The sequence below is a fragment of the Tamandua tetradactyla genome, chromosome 2, assembly GCF_023851605.1.
Source record: "Tamandua tetradactyla isolate mTamTet1 chromosome 2, mTamTet1.pri, whole genome shotgun sequence".
Classification (NCBI taxonomy): domain Eukaryota; kingdom Metazoa; phylum Chordata; class Mammalia; order Pilosa; family Myrmecophagidae; genus Tamandua; species Tamandua tetradactyla.
In genome coordinates, this window is record NC_135328.1 from 28450838 (window position 1) to 28469990 (window position 19153).

The following is a 19153-nucleotide window of genomic DNA, read 5'->3' on the forward strand; positions in this document are numbered from 1 at the left end:
ACGAACCCGGGTCCTCTGGCATGGCAGGCAAGCGTTCTTGCCGCTGAGCCACCGTGGCCCACCCAGGCTGTTTTCTTTTTACACATGATATCTAGCATTTACAGAACTGCTAGCTCTCTTTCTTTCTGTTAGCTTCTATGTCCCCCTTGTGGGTGTGGGAGACATGTGGATCCTCTCCCAAGGTACTCTAGGGATATGGGGACTTCCACAGGGCTATCTCAGGCCCTCTTGATCTAGCCTTGTCATACATTTTTATTCTGAAACTGTTCTTGTCTTCTTTACAGTGTGGGGGAAGGAGACCATTTCCCTATGTCTTCAGGTGTCACCTGAAGTGAAGCATGGGTCTTCTCTAGGATCTAACACACCAGCCTGGGGTGTCTGATATCCTTAACCACAGTCATATCCCTGACCCCTGGCCTTAGCCTGAGAGAGGACAGGGGAAGACTTCTCAGGGATGCTCACTGGCATCTGACTGTCTTGCTGTATTCTCCAACTTCTCCTCTCAGCAAGTAAGTCTATTGTGTGTGTCAGAAGCTCAGCTTTTGAGGGTCAGAAGCTGAGAGTTAACTGATTTTTATTCTCTCTTTTGCTGTGGCCTCTTGGGGTAAATTGAATCATGCCCCTCAAAGACATATTCAAGTCCTAACCCCTGGGTATGAACTCATTTGTTTAGGAACTTTGAAGATCCTATTTGGAGGAGTCCAAATTGAAAGCAGGATGGGCCTTAATCCAGTACATCTGAAGTCATTGTAAGCAGGAGAAATTCAACTCAGGGGAAGCCAGGGAAGGCCAAAGAGAGAGGAGGGAGAGAGAGCCACGTGAAGAGGGTAGAGATCTGTCTAGAAGCTAAGCAACACGGAGGACTACACCAAGCCAGCACCAGAACACTACAGACCCGGGAAAAAGCATGACCTGGTAATACCTTGATTTTGGACTTCTAGGCCCCAAAACTGTAAGCCAATATATTCCTGTTGTTTAAGTCAATCTGTGTATGGCGTTTGTCATAGCTTCCCTGGCAAACTAAAACACCTCTCTTCCTTGAAGCAAAAGTTGGAGTGTCTTACCTTAGCTATCAAAGCTGGGGTAAGAACCAGTGAGTACAAGTTCTAGTGTGTATATGTGTGTGTGTGTGTGAGAGAGAGAGAGAGAGAGAGACAGTGAGAGACAAAGAGAGAGAGACAGAGACAGAGAGGACAGGAAGGGAGTATCTATTGATATATAATAATTTTATCACAGTTTATTTGTTTAACATGTTTCAAACTCCTTGCTAGATCAGGAATACACAAACAAATAGGCAGTATCCCTTGTTCCAGGAGTTTATAATTTTGCGAGTGAAGCAGAGAAGCAAACTGAGGTTGGCCCTAAAGTGAGACGCAGACTGAGAGAGGTACATAATATACACATGAGTGAAGTGGTGCCCGCTGGTTAGAACTCTGTGTAAGGTAACACTTGCACTTTTATGGGAGACCTAAGCCAATATTTTACAGTTCTTTACTTCCCTATTACTGAAGCTATTTGGTGCTCATGACATTGGGTTACTTATCTCAACTAAGATCCAAGTGGAAATTCATAGGAAACAATAATAATACAATTATGATTCTGCATCTGTGATATCACTGGACCTTCTCATCCTCAATGAGAGGGTAAGAGGGTTATCACCATGTGTCCCACTTATAGCCAGGATTATTTGGTGCCTTTTCTAGGCATCACTGATGCTGAGAAACATCAATCTGGCATTGGGAAATAATTTGAAGTTCTGCTTTTGTCACTCAAAAAAAAAAAAATTCCTGAAAGAGTATGTTCATTACTTAAAGCAGATCTCACTTTTTTACTCATCTTTTCTTTTCTCCTTTTCTCCCTCCTCCCTTTCCCTCTACTTCCTATATTTCCTATGTGTACTCTCTGTCTCCCTATCTAATCTGTCATCTGCCATTGTTGTTTCATTGCCATCACCATCATCATCTAGCTCTCATCTGTCTAAACATCCCTCCATTCTTCTCTCTCACACCCAGCAGCTGCATCAATATTTTTCTTCCCCCCTGCCCAAACTCCTACCCCAAATCTCTCAAGCTAGGTGAGCATAGACTTTTTACACATACTCCCCACTTTTTCTGTTTCAGTTTCTTTTCTCTTTTTCTGTCTCCTCTTCTTCTTTCTCTTCCAACCCAGTAGCTCTCTATAAACCCAAATATTACCCGGTTCTGTGCTGTTTAGATCTGGGAAGCAATCTGGTGAAGACAGAAGCATCCTTAGCGTGCTGGGGCTGAGTGTGATGGGGTGATGGGGAAGGGAGAAAAAGAGCCCAAGGCAGCAAAGACAGAATTGTCTTCAATGAATGGAGAAGGTAAAGGAATATTACTATTGGGAAATATATTTTTGGTCCCTGTAAAACCATTTTACAGATGAGGAAACAAGCCCAGAAAGTAAATAAACTGCCTAAGGTCACATAGCTCATAAATGACAGAGCTATGACTTAAATCTGAATCTTTGGCATTAAGTCCTATGTTCTTCCCACTTAAGTTGAGTAAATCCCTGTTTTCATCATAATTCAAACAGGAGCGAAATTCAAATTATTGAGACACCCCCCCCCCACCTTTATCGGCAGTAATGAGGAGGAGTTAATTGGTGGAAAAAACCCAAAAGCCTACTAACGTGGAATCACAATTTGTTGGTTCCTTGATGTAGAGGTGGTTAAGGCTGCCTGCTGCCCGAGGTAAGGCAGAAACCAAGAGAGGTGATGGGATGGAGCAGTCCAGGGCATTGTAATTCAACAGCACTGGAATCACACGGGTTCCAAAGTCTAGTCTGCCAAAGGCAAACCAGGGACACCGGAGAAATCTGGATTATTGGTAGGAAAAACCTGTCTATACTGTAAGAACAGGAAACTTCCAGGACTATTTTTTCTGATTACAAAATAGTGCATGCACCTTGTAAAAGATTAAAATACAGAGTGGATCAGAAAGTGACAGTCCCTATTATATTCCTACTGCAATACCCATGAAAACCATAAGAAAAATTTCTGTATTTTTTATATACAAATACTAATATGGTATAGCAAGATAGGAAAGCATTCATAGTTTCTATGGCTTCAATTCTTTAAAAATTATTAAGATTTGTTCTATGGCGCATGATATGGTCTATATTGAAGAAATGTTTCATGTAGACTGAAAATATGGTATATTCTGCTTTTGTTAGTAACATGTTCTGTAAATGACAATTAGATTAAGCTGATCCTGAGTGGTGTTCAGATTTTCTATATCTTTACAGATGCTCTGTGTATTTGTTTTATCAAATACATAGAGAGGGGAGTGTTGAAGTCTCCAGGTATGATTGTGGATTTATCTATTTCTTATTCCAGCTCTTGGTTCATTATTTTAAGGATCTATTTTGGGTGCATAGACATTTAGGCTTGTGATGTCTTCTTGGCGAAGTGCCCAAGTGACTCTTTTAATATTATGTAATGTTCCTCATTATACCTGGTAGTATTCTTTGTTCTGAAGCCTACTTTGGCTGAAACTAATACAGCCACTTTGGCTTTCTTTTGATTAGTGTTTTCATGGTGTGTCTTCTTCTGTTCTTTTGCTTTTGACCTATGTCTCTATAGTTAGTGAGTTTCTTGTAGAAGATGTATTGTTGGGTCTGTCCTTTTTTTTTTTTTAACATTCAGTCTAACAATCTCTGTATTTTAATTGGTGTGTTTAGACCATTAGCATTTGATGTAATTATTGATATGTTTGCATTTACTTTTACTATTTCATTATTTGTTTTCTGTTGATCATCTTTACTTTTTTGTTCCTATGTTCTCCCTCTTCTGCATATTTGGGAATGCTTAAATATATTTAATATCCCATTTTAATGTATCTATTGGCTTTTTGGCTATGTCTTTGTATTATTATTATTATTTTAGTGTTTGCTTTAAGAATTGCAACATATATACCTAAACTTTTACAGTTTATTTCGAGTTAACATTTTACTACTTTACATGAAATGTGGAAACCATGCAATCTTATAGGTCTTTTCACCCTTCCCCCTGTATGTTATAAGGGGAGTTATTATATTTATTACACCTACATGTATTGAGAACCCCACCAGACAATGCTGTAATTTTTGCTTTCAACAGTCACACCTGTTTTAAAGATCCTAGGAGGAGAAAAAACCTTCATTCTTGAAGTTCCACGTTTTCCTCTGGTATCATTTCCCTTCAAAATTTTCTTTGGCACATATTTTATTTTTATCATAGAAAACATGGACAATTATGAAAATAGAAAGAATGTTTAAAAGTACATATAATTCTGTTATCTAGAGGTGAGCACTTTTTAAAAACATCTTTTTGTGAATCCTCTTGTGAGGGCAGCCATGTTCTCTCTTTTTTTTAATTAAAAAAATTTTTTAAATTAATAAACCAATCAATATACAACATGAACATTCTTAACCTATGCACATTCCATTCTTGGTGTGTAATCAGTGGCTCATAATATCATCACACAGTTATATATTCATCATCATGGTCATTTCTCAGAACATTTACCTCACTCCAGAAAAAGAAATAAAAAGAAAAAAGAAAAAACTCATACGTACCATGCCCCTTACCCCTCTCTCTCATTGACCACTAGTATTTCCCTCTACCCAATTTATTTTAACATTTTCCCCTATTATTTATTTTTAATCCATATTTTTTACTCATCTGTCCATACTGTAGATAAAAGGAGCATCAGAAAAAGGTTTTCACAGTCACACAGTCACTTTGGGAAAACTATATCATTATACAGTCATCTTAAAGAAACATGGTTACTGGAACACAGTGCCACAGTTTCAGGCACTCCCCTCTAGCCTCTCTAATACTCCTTAAACTAAAAAGGGGTTATCTATATAATGCATAGGAATAACCTCCAGGACGACCTCTTGACTCTATTTGAAATCTCTCAGTCACTGATACTTTATTTTGCCTCATTTCTCTCTTCCCCCTTTCAGTCAAGAAGGTTTTCTAAATCTCTTGATGCTGAGTCCCAGCTCATTCTAGGATTTCTGTCCCATGTTTCCAGGGGGGTTTACACCACTGGGAGTCCTGATCCTGATCTATTATTGTACGGTGGAACCTTTTGATTAGGTTGTTTCCATGGAGATGTGATATATCCAATTATGGGTATGACCTTTGATTAGGTGGAGATGTGACTTCACATATTCAAGGTGGGTCTTGATTAGTTTACTAGAGTGGGTCTTGATTAGTTTACTAGAGTCCTTTTAAGAGAAGGACATTTTGGAGAAAGCTCAAATGCAGACATTTGGAGATGCAGAGGAAAACATCAGAAGGACCCACAGGATTCAGAAGAGCAGCCCAGCAGACGTTGCCACGTGCCTTCCTATGAGATGCTAAGCAAGCCAGAACCCAGAGTTTTGCCCCAGAGGTGCTACATGAGGGCCCATAGATGCTTAGATAGGAAGTCACTAGAATCAGAAGCACAAACAAATGAACTGGGAACAAGGATCTCAGATGACCGCCATGTGCCGTCCCAGCTGACAGAGAAATCGGGATGCCATTCACCCCTTCTTCAGAATCGGGATATCTTTCTCTAGATGCCTTAGTGCTCTAGCTTGTAAGCTGCCAGAATGCAATATACCTGAAACAGAACAGCTTTTAAAAAGGGGATTTATAAAGTTGCAAGTTTACAGTTCTAAGGCCACGAAAATGTCTAAATTAAAGCAAGGCTATAAGAATGTCCAAATTAAGGCACCCAAGAAAAGATACCTTGGTTCAAGAAAGCTGATGATATTTGGGGTTTCTCTCTCAGCTGGGAAGGCACATGGCGATGTCTGCTAGTTTTTCTCTCCAGGAATCTTCAACAGCTTCCCCGGGGCTCTGTCCATTCCGCTGACTGTCAATTCTGGTAGCTCTAAAGCTTTTTCCAAAATGGTTCCCTCTTAAAGGGCTCCAGTAAGCAACCCACTTTGAATGGGTGGAGACACATTTTGATTAGTGTTTTCATGGTATTGGGTGGGTCAATCTCCATGAAAACAATAAAAAAATTCCACCCAACAGTATTGAATAAGGATTGAAGGACATGGCTTTTCTGGGGTACATAATAGATACAAACTGGCACACTTAGTTTGGACCTTTTTAAGGCCTTAGAATTGTAAACTTGTAACTTAATAAATCCCCTTTATAAAAGCCATTCTATTTCTGGTATATTGCATTCTGACAGCATTAACAAACCAAAACAGAAAGCAAGGGACAAAGCAGGAAATGAAAAAGAGGAAGGCTGGGCTACTATTGTGAATTAGAGAATATTTAGCATCATCTCTTTCAAAATCTTCACTGGTCCATTATTGCCCACTATGATTAAATATAACTTGGATCCCAATTCTCCATTTTGAAAATCCATCTTGTCAATTCAAAGTTTTTGAGCTGGCTGTAGACCAGATCACCGGAGAGAGGCAGAAGGAAGAGACAGCATCCAGTAGAAGAGAAAGACACATACACCCCACAGAGGGCTGTGATTGCACATGGCGATGCTGTGATACAGCTATCCATCGCATGTAAATGGAATGCTGAAGTTGGGGCACCAAACTCAGAATGGGAAGAACAAGCAATGGCTTCTGGGAGGAAAGGTGCCTGGGCTGAGTCTCATGGAAGATAATCATTCACTGGCAAGAAGGGAAGAGAATTAGCAGAGAATGGGGAGAGTGGGAGGTAAAGACTCAGAGGGAGAAAGAGCAGGGTGTGTCCAGGAATGTACTGGCTCAGTGCTGCTGGAGCAGGCAGTGCAGGGAGGGGAGACTATTTGAGTAGAAAAGTGAATAGTTGTCAGGATTCCCACAGGAGCAGCCATATCACAGAAGACCCCATGAGCTATGTCAAGGGGCTTGGTTAATGGGGAACTGACAAAGAGTAGAAGCAATGGGTGACAGGGCAAGATTGTCATTTGGATTTTTTTTTTTTTTTTTTTTTTTTTTTTTGCAGGGGCAGGCTCTGGGAAATGAAACCACATTTGGATGTTTTTAATGTTATCTTTTTTCAAAATGGAAATAACCTTTGTTGATTTTTCTGTATTATAAAGAGAATGCATGCCGATTGTGGAAATAAAAAAGATAAAATTGAAAGATGTTAAGAAGAGAGCACGAGTCACCTGGAATTCCAACACCCAGAGAAAAACTGCAATGAACATATTTATGTTTACATTTCCAGGATTTCCTTAGGTGGTTGTGCTCCCACCCACATTCACATACACACAACATAGTTTTAAATGAACTCATTTCACACATGTTGTGAAATGCTCTTTTAATCCTTTTTCACTTAATAGTTAGTGAATGTTCCTCTGACAATAAATATAAATTTAGACCTTACTCACAATTTCTAATTGCTCTGCTGCTCGCTTCTGACCTCTTCCCATGGGATCTCACCCCAAGGCTGGGCACTCGCCTGCTCTTCATTCTCCAGAGCCTCGCTGATTCTGGGCTTAGCACTCCGTAAACCTTATAAAGCTGAGAGACCAACCCAAAGAAATTAAAATGACAATTTCTTTGTAATTAGAAACATGATCAGTGACCTGTCATCAGAGTCCCTAAATCCCACTGGCCATGCCCTTTCACAATATCTCCTGGGGCTCTCTCCTCTTTTATCTTCTTGCCTTTGAGTCGTAGGACTCCCAGCGACCTTCTCTCTGGCATCACCAGAGGACATTTTTTTTTTTTTTTTTTGGAGGTGCATGGTCCAGGAATCGAACCCGCATGAAAGGCGAGCATTTGTATCACTAAACCACCCGGGCACCCTAGAGGAAATTTTTGATGATTTAAATTCAGTCTCTGAGAAGCCCCTAGCCCGAGATGCAGGATTTCCATCTTTTCTAAATATTCTTTTTTTTTTTTTTAATTGTACTGGGGTGAAATTTACATGACATGAAATTAACCATTTTAAAGTGAACAATTCAGTGACATTTCGTACACTCACAATGCTGTGCAACCATCAGCTCTATCTAGTTACAAAACATTTCCATCGCTCCAAAATTAACCCCCTTGTCCATTAAGCAGTTTCTCTCCACTCCCCTCTCCTCCCACCTCCTGGCAACCATCAGGCTGCATTCTGTCGCTAAGGCAATTACCTGTTCTGAAAAGGTAGTTACTTTTTCTGGATATTTCATATAAATGGAGTAAGGCAATAGGTGATATTTTGTGTCTGGCTTCTTTCCCTTAGCATAACGTTTTCTAGAGTCATCCATGCTGTAGCATGCATCTGCGCTTCATTCTTTTGTACAACTGAACAATAGCCACTGTATATGGATATAACACATTTGTTGATCCATCCTTCTCTTGATGGACATGTGGGCTATTTCCGTCTTTTGGCTATCATGAATAGTGCTTCTATGAACATGTGTGTACATGAATTTGTTTGAGTGCCGGTTTTTAGTTCTTTGGGATAAATACCTAGGAGTGGAATTGCTGGATCATATATATGATAGTCTATGTTTAACTTTTAGAGGTACATCCAAACGCCTTTACCTGACAATATTTACCATTTCAGTCCCAACATTTTCATTTGGACCACCGCTCACCCCCAAGGAGAAGAGTGAGTGGGTGTCTGACCAACAGCTACACAACAAACAGGCCTCACCTCCCAGAATAAAGGGATTAGGTAGGTGAGGCAGAGTCTCTTCTCCTGGAGAGAAATTATTTATGGTTAAACAAAGCACAACATAAAAAAACAAGAGTGAAAAAAAAACCAAACCTAAAACATTTTTCCCCAATTCAAGTCATTGTGTATCAGCGTTATAAAGTTCATTCTTAGTTGCTCAGCTACACATCTCTCGCTTCTACACAAACATCACACACTCTCACATAGAAAGACACACATGATTTACTGTATCCTCTACACACACTCCAAACTACACACTTATGCATACACAGTCCCAAGCAGATGCCACCATCTCCCATCTAGGGACATCATCACCATGCCCCATTCCCTGCAAAGATAAACCACACACAAACACAAACAAACAGCGCACAAGCACACAGACTCTCCATACGCTCCTCACACCTCACACACAAATACATGCCCTGCAGCACTCACACACTACATACTGCACCTTTCCACCATGTACCACACAGTCTGTACACTACCCAGTACACTGACACACACACTGACAAGTGTGACAGCACACACCAGTCACAAAGCACACACGGCACTACCCAGACCTTCTGACATGGTGCACATCCATACCTTCAGCACACCACAAAATAATGCCCCCGTCGTGACTCCTTTTTCTAGCTAGCTAAACCCCAAGTTCTCTCACTTCAATTACTCTCTCGCCATTATTTTCAGCTTGTGTGATTCCTCTGTAGGGGACTTAGCAAAAGCCCGACATGGGTTCATTCCCATTCTTGGCCGTCTTTGTGCCTGAATCTGGCTGCTGAATCCTGTACCCAACCTTGCTGATTGAGACCACCAGAAATTTATGGTTTCTGACATAAACTCTTGCTGCCTGCCATTATAGTTTTCCCTTTCCCATTTTTTCTTATGCAGAATGAAAGTTCCTCTCAGCACAACTGTTTCATGGTGGCCTTTGTAACTAGACACAACATGGTTCTATTCCTGGACAAAGCTCATCGGTTTGGAAGACTTAACCTCCCTTTCTTTGTAAATAGAACTCAGTGTGGTTGCAAAAATTAAGTATTAAAAAATCTATCTATCTATGTATATAAAATGCCAAACCAAAGCCCAGCATCCAGTAGGTAAAAAAAAGAAAAAGTTAATTGAAGTAATAAAACAAATTAAATTAGGGCAGGTAGAAACTATGTCTGTCTAGTGAAATAATTTTTGACTAGTGCAGGCTCAGATATATTCCCTCCTTTGGCTCTAGTCTCAGGGGACAGCTGCCTGCCTCAGCTCATTCAAGTCCTCCACGTTAGAACTACTGACCGTCAGCTGAAGGGCTCGGTATCCAGATCCATCGGGAAGCTAGAGTTGTTCTAACTGCAGAACCCCAGTCCTGTAGGGCTTCTTGCCTTGTTTCTCCATATCTTCTTGGTCCCCATGTTCTCAGTGTCCAGGTCCCTTGCTTTGTTTCCTCTGTCATAGCAACTCTCAGCAATCCACTTCCTGTCCTATTACTCACCTGTGTAAGTGTTTCCATGGCTCCTGTTGCCTTCAGGATGAAGTCCCAGCTTTCCTGGACTAGCACAGGCAGCTCTCTTGCCAGCTTCTCTAGCTTCCTCTCCTATTACCTATAGACGTCCCACCCAACTCCTGTTCCTGGTTTATACCACGACAATTTATACCTGCTTGTATATCCTATTCTTGTTTCCCTGCTGTTGTTCACACTGTCCTTGCTGCCTGAAATACCTTCATCCCTGACTGTATCTGGCTCACCTGGTGAACTCCTAATCACCCCTTCCAGAAATGTCCCCAACATGGTGTAGCCAGATCAGTGGCCTTCCTCTGTGCTCTGAAAACAAAAACTCTTTCCTGATGTGTTTCCTGACGTTGCTCCTCTTTCCAGGCTGTATTAGAATTATTGCTTGCATGTCTGGCTTCCTCATTGGATTACAAGTTGCTTAACTTATTCAACTTTGTATTCCTGGAGCTTAAAAGGTACTCAATGTATGTTTGTTGAATGAACAAACACAAGTGTTTGCAGAAGAAGGTCCTTGTTATTAGCTGTTAAACTCTTTTCATACCACCTAACTCAGTGGCTAAGATCTCTTCTTATAGTTTCCTCTTGGACCTCTACTGATCACTTCTTTCTCCTGAATAGATGGGAACCTGGAGCTTGGACTTAGTTTGAACTTTGGCTTGTGGAATTCACTTCCTGCCTCTCCCTTCTATTTTGGACTGGACTTCTGGTTTGGACTCAAATGTCTAACCTCTCCCTAGAAATCAGTGATCCTCTGTCACCTGGGTCTGTTTGAACTCCCAGGTCCAGCCCTCTCCATCCAGTTCTCAGCCCACCTTGTCTTGTCAAAAAAACCTTGTCACCTCCAAATGCTCTACCCTGGTTATAATTCATGGACATTAAGCAACTATTGTAAATTTTATCTGGCTATAATAACACTAGGACAAAAACCAGTCTTTGTACAGGACAAAACAACAGATCTGTGTATTTGTATGTCTCTGTGAAGTTTACAAGGTGCTTTAGTGTAATTTATTTCATTCTATCTTCATAATAACCTTTTGTGTTGGGTTATTATCCCCATTTTACAGATGAGGGAACTGAGGCTCAAAGTGGTTAAGTGACTCTCTAAAGGCCTCAGAACCAAACTTCATGGCCAGGGTGGGAGAGCGTGGACTTTTGTTCTTCTGACTCTGAGTCTTTGAACTCTTTGGTGTTCATCAAGATATTTAAACATTAGATATATCTGATGAAAAACAGAGATCCGATTGTGATGCTTAAGAACGTGTCCTCTCCAAATCCAACCTCTACTATTGTTAGCATGATTTTTCTAAAACTTAAATTGAGGTTAGAGTCTTCTGATCACAATTCTTCAGAAGACCCTGCTCCCTCATCTAGTTACATGGAGTACTGTTGAATCCCTGACCTCACTCTTTCCCATTTTAGCAACACTTACCACTTACCGTGCGTTGAAGGCCAACAATCGTTCATGTCTTGGTGCCCTTTGCCCTCATCTTCCACCCCCACCCCATCTGCCTTTTGCATGGCCAGCACGTCTTTATTATCCAGCTCAAGTATCACCTCTACTCCAGAGCTATTTCTAACATATCCCCATCCCCACTGTCCTTCCTACTTCCTTTATTGAGTCATTGAGTAAGTCACATACTTTTGTCCCAGCACCTCTTACTCTGTGAATTATTGTCTTGACTGTTTATCTGCCTCCCTCTGAAGACCTCAGTATTCTTAGAGGTTAAAAATGGGACCCAATTCATGGTTACACACAGTACTTAGTACAAAACCCAGCAAAGAGTAAAAATTCAATAGATGTTTGTTGAGTGGAGGGATGGGTAGATGGATAGATGCAGTAGTGAACTTTTTTATTTTTTATTTTGCTCGGGCAGGCACCGGGAGATGAACCTGGGTCTCCTGCATGGCAGGTGAGAACTCTGCCACTGAGCCACCGTGACCCACCCAGTAGTAAACTTTTAATTGTCACTTTAAATCCATTTATTTGAGTGTATTTCCTCCTCTTCCTTTATTTTCTTAGTGACAAAATAATAAAATTTATCCAATAGACTATAGGAAATAGGGTTGACTTCCTTCCCCTTTCTAACAGTAAGCTTATTGAGCTTTAGAGGAGTAAAAACGTGACTTGTTCCAATGACCTGCCCATGTGCCAATCATCTTTTTCTTAGGTTATTTTAACAACATTTCGATTGTTAGAAAGAACTCCTATTGAGCCTGAGTCTGCCTCCTGGAAACTTCAGCTCTTGGATCCAGGTTTAGCTTTTTGGACCTATATGAATGACTAATTCTCCTCCTTTGCAAGGTAGATTTTAGCATATGGGAACATGGCATACATTTTTCAAGATTCTTCTGCAAGTGGCCGAAAACCCATTCCAAACCAGGTAAATAAAAAAAAGTACCTTTATTGCTTCCCGTAAGCCAATTACAGAGCTATTCCCATGACTAATTAACCCAAGCACTTCCTACTCTCAGCTGGCCTCTGCTTGTGTTTGCTTCATTGTTTAAGCTCTTCCACATAGATGGGGATTACAAGTAGCACCATCTCTGCAATCACATCTTTTAACTCACAATCTAAGGGGAAAAAGACAAAAGGGCTGCACTTGGTTTAGCTTGGGTCATGCATCTGTTCCTGCACCTGGATGCGAGAGTATTGCACTTGAGATCCCCACCAGAATTACAAGGAATGGGAAGGAGCAGGTCCTCCCTCAAGCAGGAGAATGTGTTTCCAGAATAAGGAGGCACAGGATTCTGGTTAGACCAAAAATAGGGCATCTGTCATAGGCTGAATTCCCCTTACCTTTATGCCTTATTATTATTATTTTTAAGTGGAATTAAGGAGGAACCCAGACTTCTACCATCCTAGTTTTCTGTGGCTATGCTCAAGTTTGTCAAGATCCCTCTCAAACATGACCTTTTCTCTCCAATGGAATGTGTTGTTCCTCAAATGGGCTGGCCTGCACGGAACCCAACAGAGCCATTCCTTTACTTATTGGGAACATAGTTATTGCAGTGCCTGGCACATAGTAAATGCTTAATAAATAGTGAATGAATGAATGAAGGGATAAATGTAATTCTCAAGCCAATTCTGTCTAAACTTTGCTCTTAAAGGCAATTAAGGCAGCCCTTATGAAACCAATATGATATCACAAAGGAGACACTTAAAACCAGTTGGACTGAGAATGTGAGAATGCAGTGGGAGGAGACAGCTGGTAAACTTCTCCAGGTGCACCTGAGTTAACTGCTTCACGGGAGAGCTCTGTTCTCTGAACTGCATAGAAATGAACTGTTACTTCCCAAAGGCAGAAACACTGAGGGATGAAAATACATGCAAAATAAAAGGAAAAATAGAAAATAACAACTCTCCTAAAAAAAAAGCCTGCTTCCTTTCCTTTTTGGCTACAAGTGACAGAAAACTCAAAATGATACCAACCTAAATATAACAGGTCATTTCTTTATTATTTAAACAGTTCAGAGGTCAGAAGTCAAGGCTGTTATGGCAGCGCCACAATCACTGGGGTCCCAGGCTTGCTTTTCTTTCTCCACCGTCTTGTTTGTCCAAGTTGATGACTCAGGTTCCAACCAAAACATCAGCATTTGTTTCCAACAGGAGGGAGGAAGGGATGAAAGAAGAAAGAGAGTGAAGGCATGCTCAAGCTGTTTTTTATGATTTCAGAAAACTGCCACCAACTTCCATTTACATTTCACAGCTGGAACTTAGTTCAAGCTATGAAGGAGACTGGACAATATATTCCAAGGGGTTTTGTGCTCTGCTAATAGCTGGGAATTCTATCATTATGCAAGAGACAGGAAATGGATATTGGGATAGGCAACCAGGATCTCTGCTGATGCTGCTGGGAAGAAAAAGGAACAGGAAAATTTGGACATGTCCTGTTGTGATCGGTGCTAAGATCCTGGGAGGGGATTTTGTGAGAGAAGTCTTCAGTCCTTCCATCATGCTACTTCCAGAGGTGTCCTCCACAAAGCTAACCCAATGAGATCCAGGGCATGATCTTGGTTTCCTGTAAGCTAAACTCCTGGCACAGTATGTAAGACAATCTGTACCTGTCCCAGTTCCACCTCCCTAGCTTTAGCAACTTGCCACTCTCCTACATTACAGCCACACCCAACTCCTTGTCATTTCTAAACACACTGAGGCTGTTTCAGTTACCCTCCCTCTGTATATGCAGCAAATGGTTCCTGGAATGTACTTTCCTCCCTGGCTTTTCTGGAAATCTCCCCAATATCAAACTCTTGACTTGAAGCTCATCATCATCTGCTCCATGGTTCATGGTCCCTTCCTTTGTGTTTGCTCAAGTCTTCCTCAGATTTCACATATTTTATGGCCCTTATCTGGTAGCGTATTTTCACCACTGACTAAGCTGTTTAAAACACCAATTCTAGCCCTTTTAGCCCCTTTCCCTGCTTTTTTGCCTTCATAGCATTTAGAACCACCTGACATTTTCTTAAGCATTTTTTCCATGTTATTGTTTGTCTTCCACCTAGAAAATGTTTCTAAATTCCTAGTAAATATTTATCTTTAGGCTTTAGGTATAAATATGTGGATTTCACTGGAATTCTTGGGAACTCTCCAAATTATATCCTTAAAATTTTTTTTTAATTTGAATTTTTATGACACTGTTTACTTGTTTTTTTAATATTACGTGACCATAATAATAAACAGAGATCATTTTTCTGTCATGGGATTATATAAAAAGTTTCATAGGTTTTCTGTAAAAAAAAAAAGCTGCCACAATAAATGCAAGGCTTATTATTATTTTGAGCTATTTTGAGCCAATGTATTGTGATAAGATTATATATTCAATAACATGTAAAATGATTTCTACCTGATATAGATATTTGATAAGATAGAAAAGATAGATAAGATAGAAAAGATAGATAAAAGATAAGATAGAAAAGATTAAGAGGGGGACAGTAACAAAAAATAAATGCCAGTAAAAAAAAACTGAAAAATTTTAAGATAATGCCACAAATGTTTATTATTTAGAATTATTCTTAAAATGAAAATTTAAAACACACAGCAATTATTGCCCCATTAGATAGTCAGAGTAGCTGTTATGTGGCAAATATTCCACCATGGGGAAAAATTTCTTTCATTTAGCATTGATGTTAGTGAAGTTGTTCATAGTGAATCCAAAAGCATCTTCAAGATGGGTGTATATTGCTTCATATAAGCTCATTTTCTTAATGATTAAAATATTTTTTTCTGCCTATTTTGTTCAGCTCCAATATCACCTCCTGAGCAATGTCTGCTCTGATTGCATGACTCAAAACTGTAGAGCCCCATTATTGTTTCCTCTTCACCCCTGCCCTAGGATGTAGCTTCTCAGAAAATTTATTAAAATTTATAGGCCTCAACCAGGCCCTCAAATTCTACAAAGTTTAATGTGAGTCAGTGCTGAGAGGGCTGACCCTTAAGTTAGTAGCAGTAGCAGTAATAATAATAACTATTATTATCCTTTAGCTTTTATGTACCAGGCACTAAATCTTTAAAATTTATTATATCTTTTGAGGGTGGAGAATACTATTATTCCCCATTTTATAGGTAAGGTCAGAGAGAGGTTAAATAACTTGCTCATGGTCATGCAGCTAATATATAGGAAACACAGGAAGTGAATTTAGAATGCTTAACTACAGATTATGGACTTTTCACTATGATGCCATACTGCCTCTGGAACAATATTTTTCTACCTATGAAATGGTGTGGGTTTCCACCAGGTGGCTGTGCACATACCACCTTCACTCTGGGCCATCTAGACACACAGAAAAGGGCTGTTTGGTTCTGTGCTCCACAGGCTGCACTCTCCCAGGAAAGGATCCAGAAATAAACCATGAAGTGAGTGGGTGAGTGTCTGAAAATGCTTGACTCAGGGAAGAGAAGGCAAGTGGTTCTTTCTCTACTTTATTCCACTGTCTGCTCAGTATTGCTTCTCTACTGAGACCTTCCCTGATTATCCTGTTTAAAGCAATAAGCCCATCTCTCTGTTCTTTTCCTGCTTAATGTTTCAGCACAGCACTTATTGCCACTGACATTTTCTTAAACATTTATTTATTTTATTTTTACATTTTGGAGTCTCACCATCTCTCGCTCTCTATCTTTTTTGAAAAACAGTTTTGTTGAGATATATTCAAACACCATGAATCCATCCAAAGTATACAAATTAGTGGTTCACAGTATAATCACAGAGTTGTATATTCATCATCACAATCAATTTTAGAACATTTTCATTACTCTAAAATATACATTTATTTTTTATTATCAGTGAGACAGTATCACCCCCATTAGAGAGTAAATGCAATCAGTCAAGGATGCTGTTTGTTGCTGTGTCCCCAGAGACAAGAGCAGTTACTGGAGAAGAGCAGACACTCAATACCTTTGTTGAATAATGCAAATCACAGTCCCCAAATAAAATGAATATATTCATTTATTATACTGTATTCTAGTCCCCATCCATCAGTACATTCATTTGATATGTATTTACAGTAATATATAATTTTCTATCTTTATTTCCCACTCATATTGACCTATGTATAATTATAAATTTTGCCTCATTTAAACCTTATCCTTCTCTTTTCTTTCTTATATCTACTCTCACAAAGACAGCATTAAACATTGATATTCCCATGTCTTTCTCCATGTTCATATAATCATGTATAGATTGTACATGTAGCTTTTTCACTGTTTTTCAAAATGGAATATATTTATATGTATGTGTGTATATGTATACATGTGTATTTATGTATACATATGTGTGTATATGTATGTGTATAGATGTGTATGTGTGTGTGTATCTATATACATATACAAAACCTGCATTCTTCCTTTCTTATATGTATATAAGACTTATATATATATATAAGATATATATATATATATATATGGATTCTTTCATGTCAAGGTATAGAATGACTACTTTTAAAAATAGAAGAATAATACTTCATGGTATGACTATTTCAGCAATGTGTACTACATTTCTTGCTAATAGGCATTAAAAATATTTTTATTATAAGCTCTTCATATACATATAACCCTTACATGGTAACAATCAATGGCCCACAATATCATCACATAGTTGTGTATTCATCACTGTGCTGGTTTGAAGCTATTATGTACCCCAGAAAAACCATGTTCTTTAATCCTCATTTAATATTGCTGGGTGGAATCTTTTTTATTGTTTCCATGATGATGTGATTCACCCAATTGTGGGTGGTAACATTTGATGAGATGGCATCCATGGAGATCCCATTCAAGGTAGGGTTGCTTACTGGAGCCCTTTAAGAGGAAACCATTTTGGAAAAAGCTTTAGCGCCACCAGAACTGACAGAATCCACACAGCTACCTTTGGAGCAGAAGGAAAATTCCCCTGAGGAAACCTTTTTAAATGAGGAAAAAAAGCTAGTAGATGTCACCCTGTGACCTCCCAGCTGAGAGAGAAACTCTGAACTTCATCAGCCCTTTCTTTGGAGTTAAGGTATCTTTTTCTGGATGCCTTAATTTGAACATTTTCATGGCCTCAGAACTGTAAACTTACAACTTAATAAATTCCCCTTTTAAGAGGCTGTTCTGGGTGGGCCACGGTGGCTCAGCAGGTAAGAATGCTTGCCTGCCAAGCCCGAGGACCCGGGTTCGATTCCCGGTTCCTGCCCATGTATATAAAAAATAAATAAATAAAAGGCCGTTCTGTTTCTGGTATATCCCATTTCGGCAACTTACAGAGTAAAACAATCACCATGATCATTTTAAAAACATATGTATCACTCCAGAAAAAGAAATGAAAAGAAAAAACCTCATATATCTCATACCCCTTACCCCTCCCTCTCACTGACTAGTAGTATGGTAATATGCCAAATTTTTTACTCTTTGTCCCCCTCTATTATTTATTTATTTTTTATCTTAATTTTTTTTACTCATCTGTCCAGACCCTGGATAAAAGGAGCATCACACACACACAATCACTTTATAAAAGCTATATAATTATACAATCATCTTCAAGAATTAAGGCTACTGGAACACAGTTTAATGGATTCAGGTTCTTCCCTCTAGCCACTTCAATACAACATCAACTAAAAGGGATATCAATAAAATGCATGAGAATAACTTCCAGATAACCTCCTGGCTCTGTCTGAAATCTCTCAGCCACTGAAAATTTATTTTGTCTCTTATCTCTCTTTCCCCCTTTGGTCAAGAAGGCCTTCTCAATTCCATGATGCCAGGTCCCAGCTCATCCCAGGAGTTCTGTCCCATGTTGCCAGGGATATTTACACAAACCTGGGAGCATGTCCCATGTAGAAGGGAGGGCAGTGAGTTCACTGCCAAGTTGTCTTAGAGAGAGAGGCCACATCTGAGCAATAAAAGAACTTCTCTGGGGTGACTCTTAGACATAATTATCAGTAGGCATTCTATTTTGCCAGCTGCCAGAATGCAACATACAGAAATGGAACAACTTTTAAAAAGGGGAGTTTAATGAGTTGCAAGTTTAAAGTTCTAAAGCTGTGAAAATGTCCAAATTAAAGCAAGGATATAGAACTGTCCAATCTAAGGTATCCAGGGAAAGATAACTTGGTTCAAGAAGGTTGATGATGTTCAGGGTTTCTCTCTCAACTGGAAGGGCACATGGCAAATGTGGCAACATCTGCCAACTATGATGTTCAGGGTTTCTCTCTCAACTGGAAGGGCACATGGCAAATGTGGCAACATCTGCCAACTTTCTCTCTAGGCTTCTGGTTTCATGATGCTCCCCCAGGGGCATTTTCCCTCTTCATTTCAAAAGGTCTCTGGCTGTATGGGCTCTTGTGGGTCTCATGGCTTTGTGGCTCTCCTGTGCTCTCAAGGTTTTTCCAAAATGCTTCCCTCTTTTTAAAGGATTCTAGTAAACTAATCAAGACCCACCTGGAATGGGTGGCATCAATCTAATCAAAGGTCACATTTCTGTGGAGACCACCTAATCATTTCTCCAACCCATAGTGCTGAATAGGGATTAAAAGAAATGGCTGCCTCCACCAGATGG

General features: G+C 39.7%; 1 protein-coding gene across 4 annotated transcripts in view; it reads right to left on the reverse strand.

Annotated features, from left to right (window-relative positions):
* Positions 1–19153, reverse strand: part of PTPN3 (protein tyrosine phosphatase non-receptor type 3) — a 183320-nt gene that overhangs the window by 146756 nt on the left and 17411 nt on the right. The window contains exon 1 of one of the 4 annotated variants that reach the window (XM_077141493.1): positions 9911–10386. The exons of 1 other annotated variant lie outside the window; for it this stretch is intronic. In XM_077141493.1, the coding sequence (XP_076997608.1) occupies positions 9911–10124 (214 nt within the window). In that variant the 5' untranslated portion in view covers positions 10125–10386. Of the gene's footprint in view, positions 1–7346; positions 7378–9910; positions 10387–19153 lie in introns of those variants that run through there. 2 more of the 4 variants (XM_077141486.1, XM_077141505.1) reach the window with 2 other exon arrangements.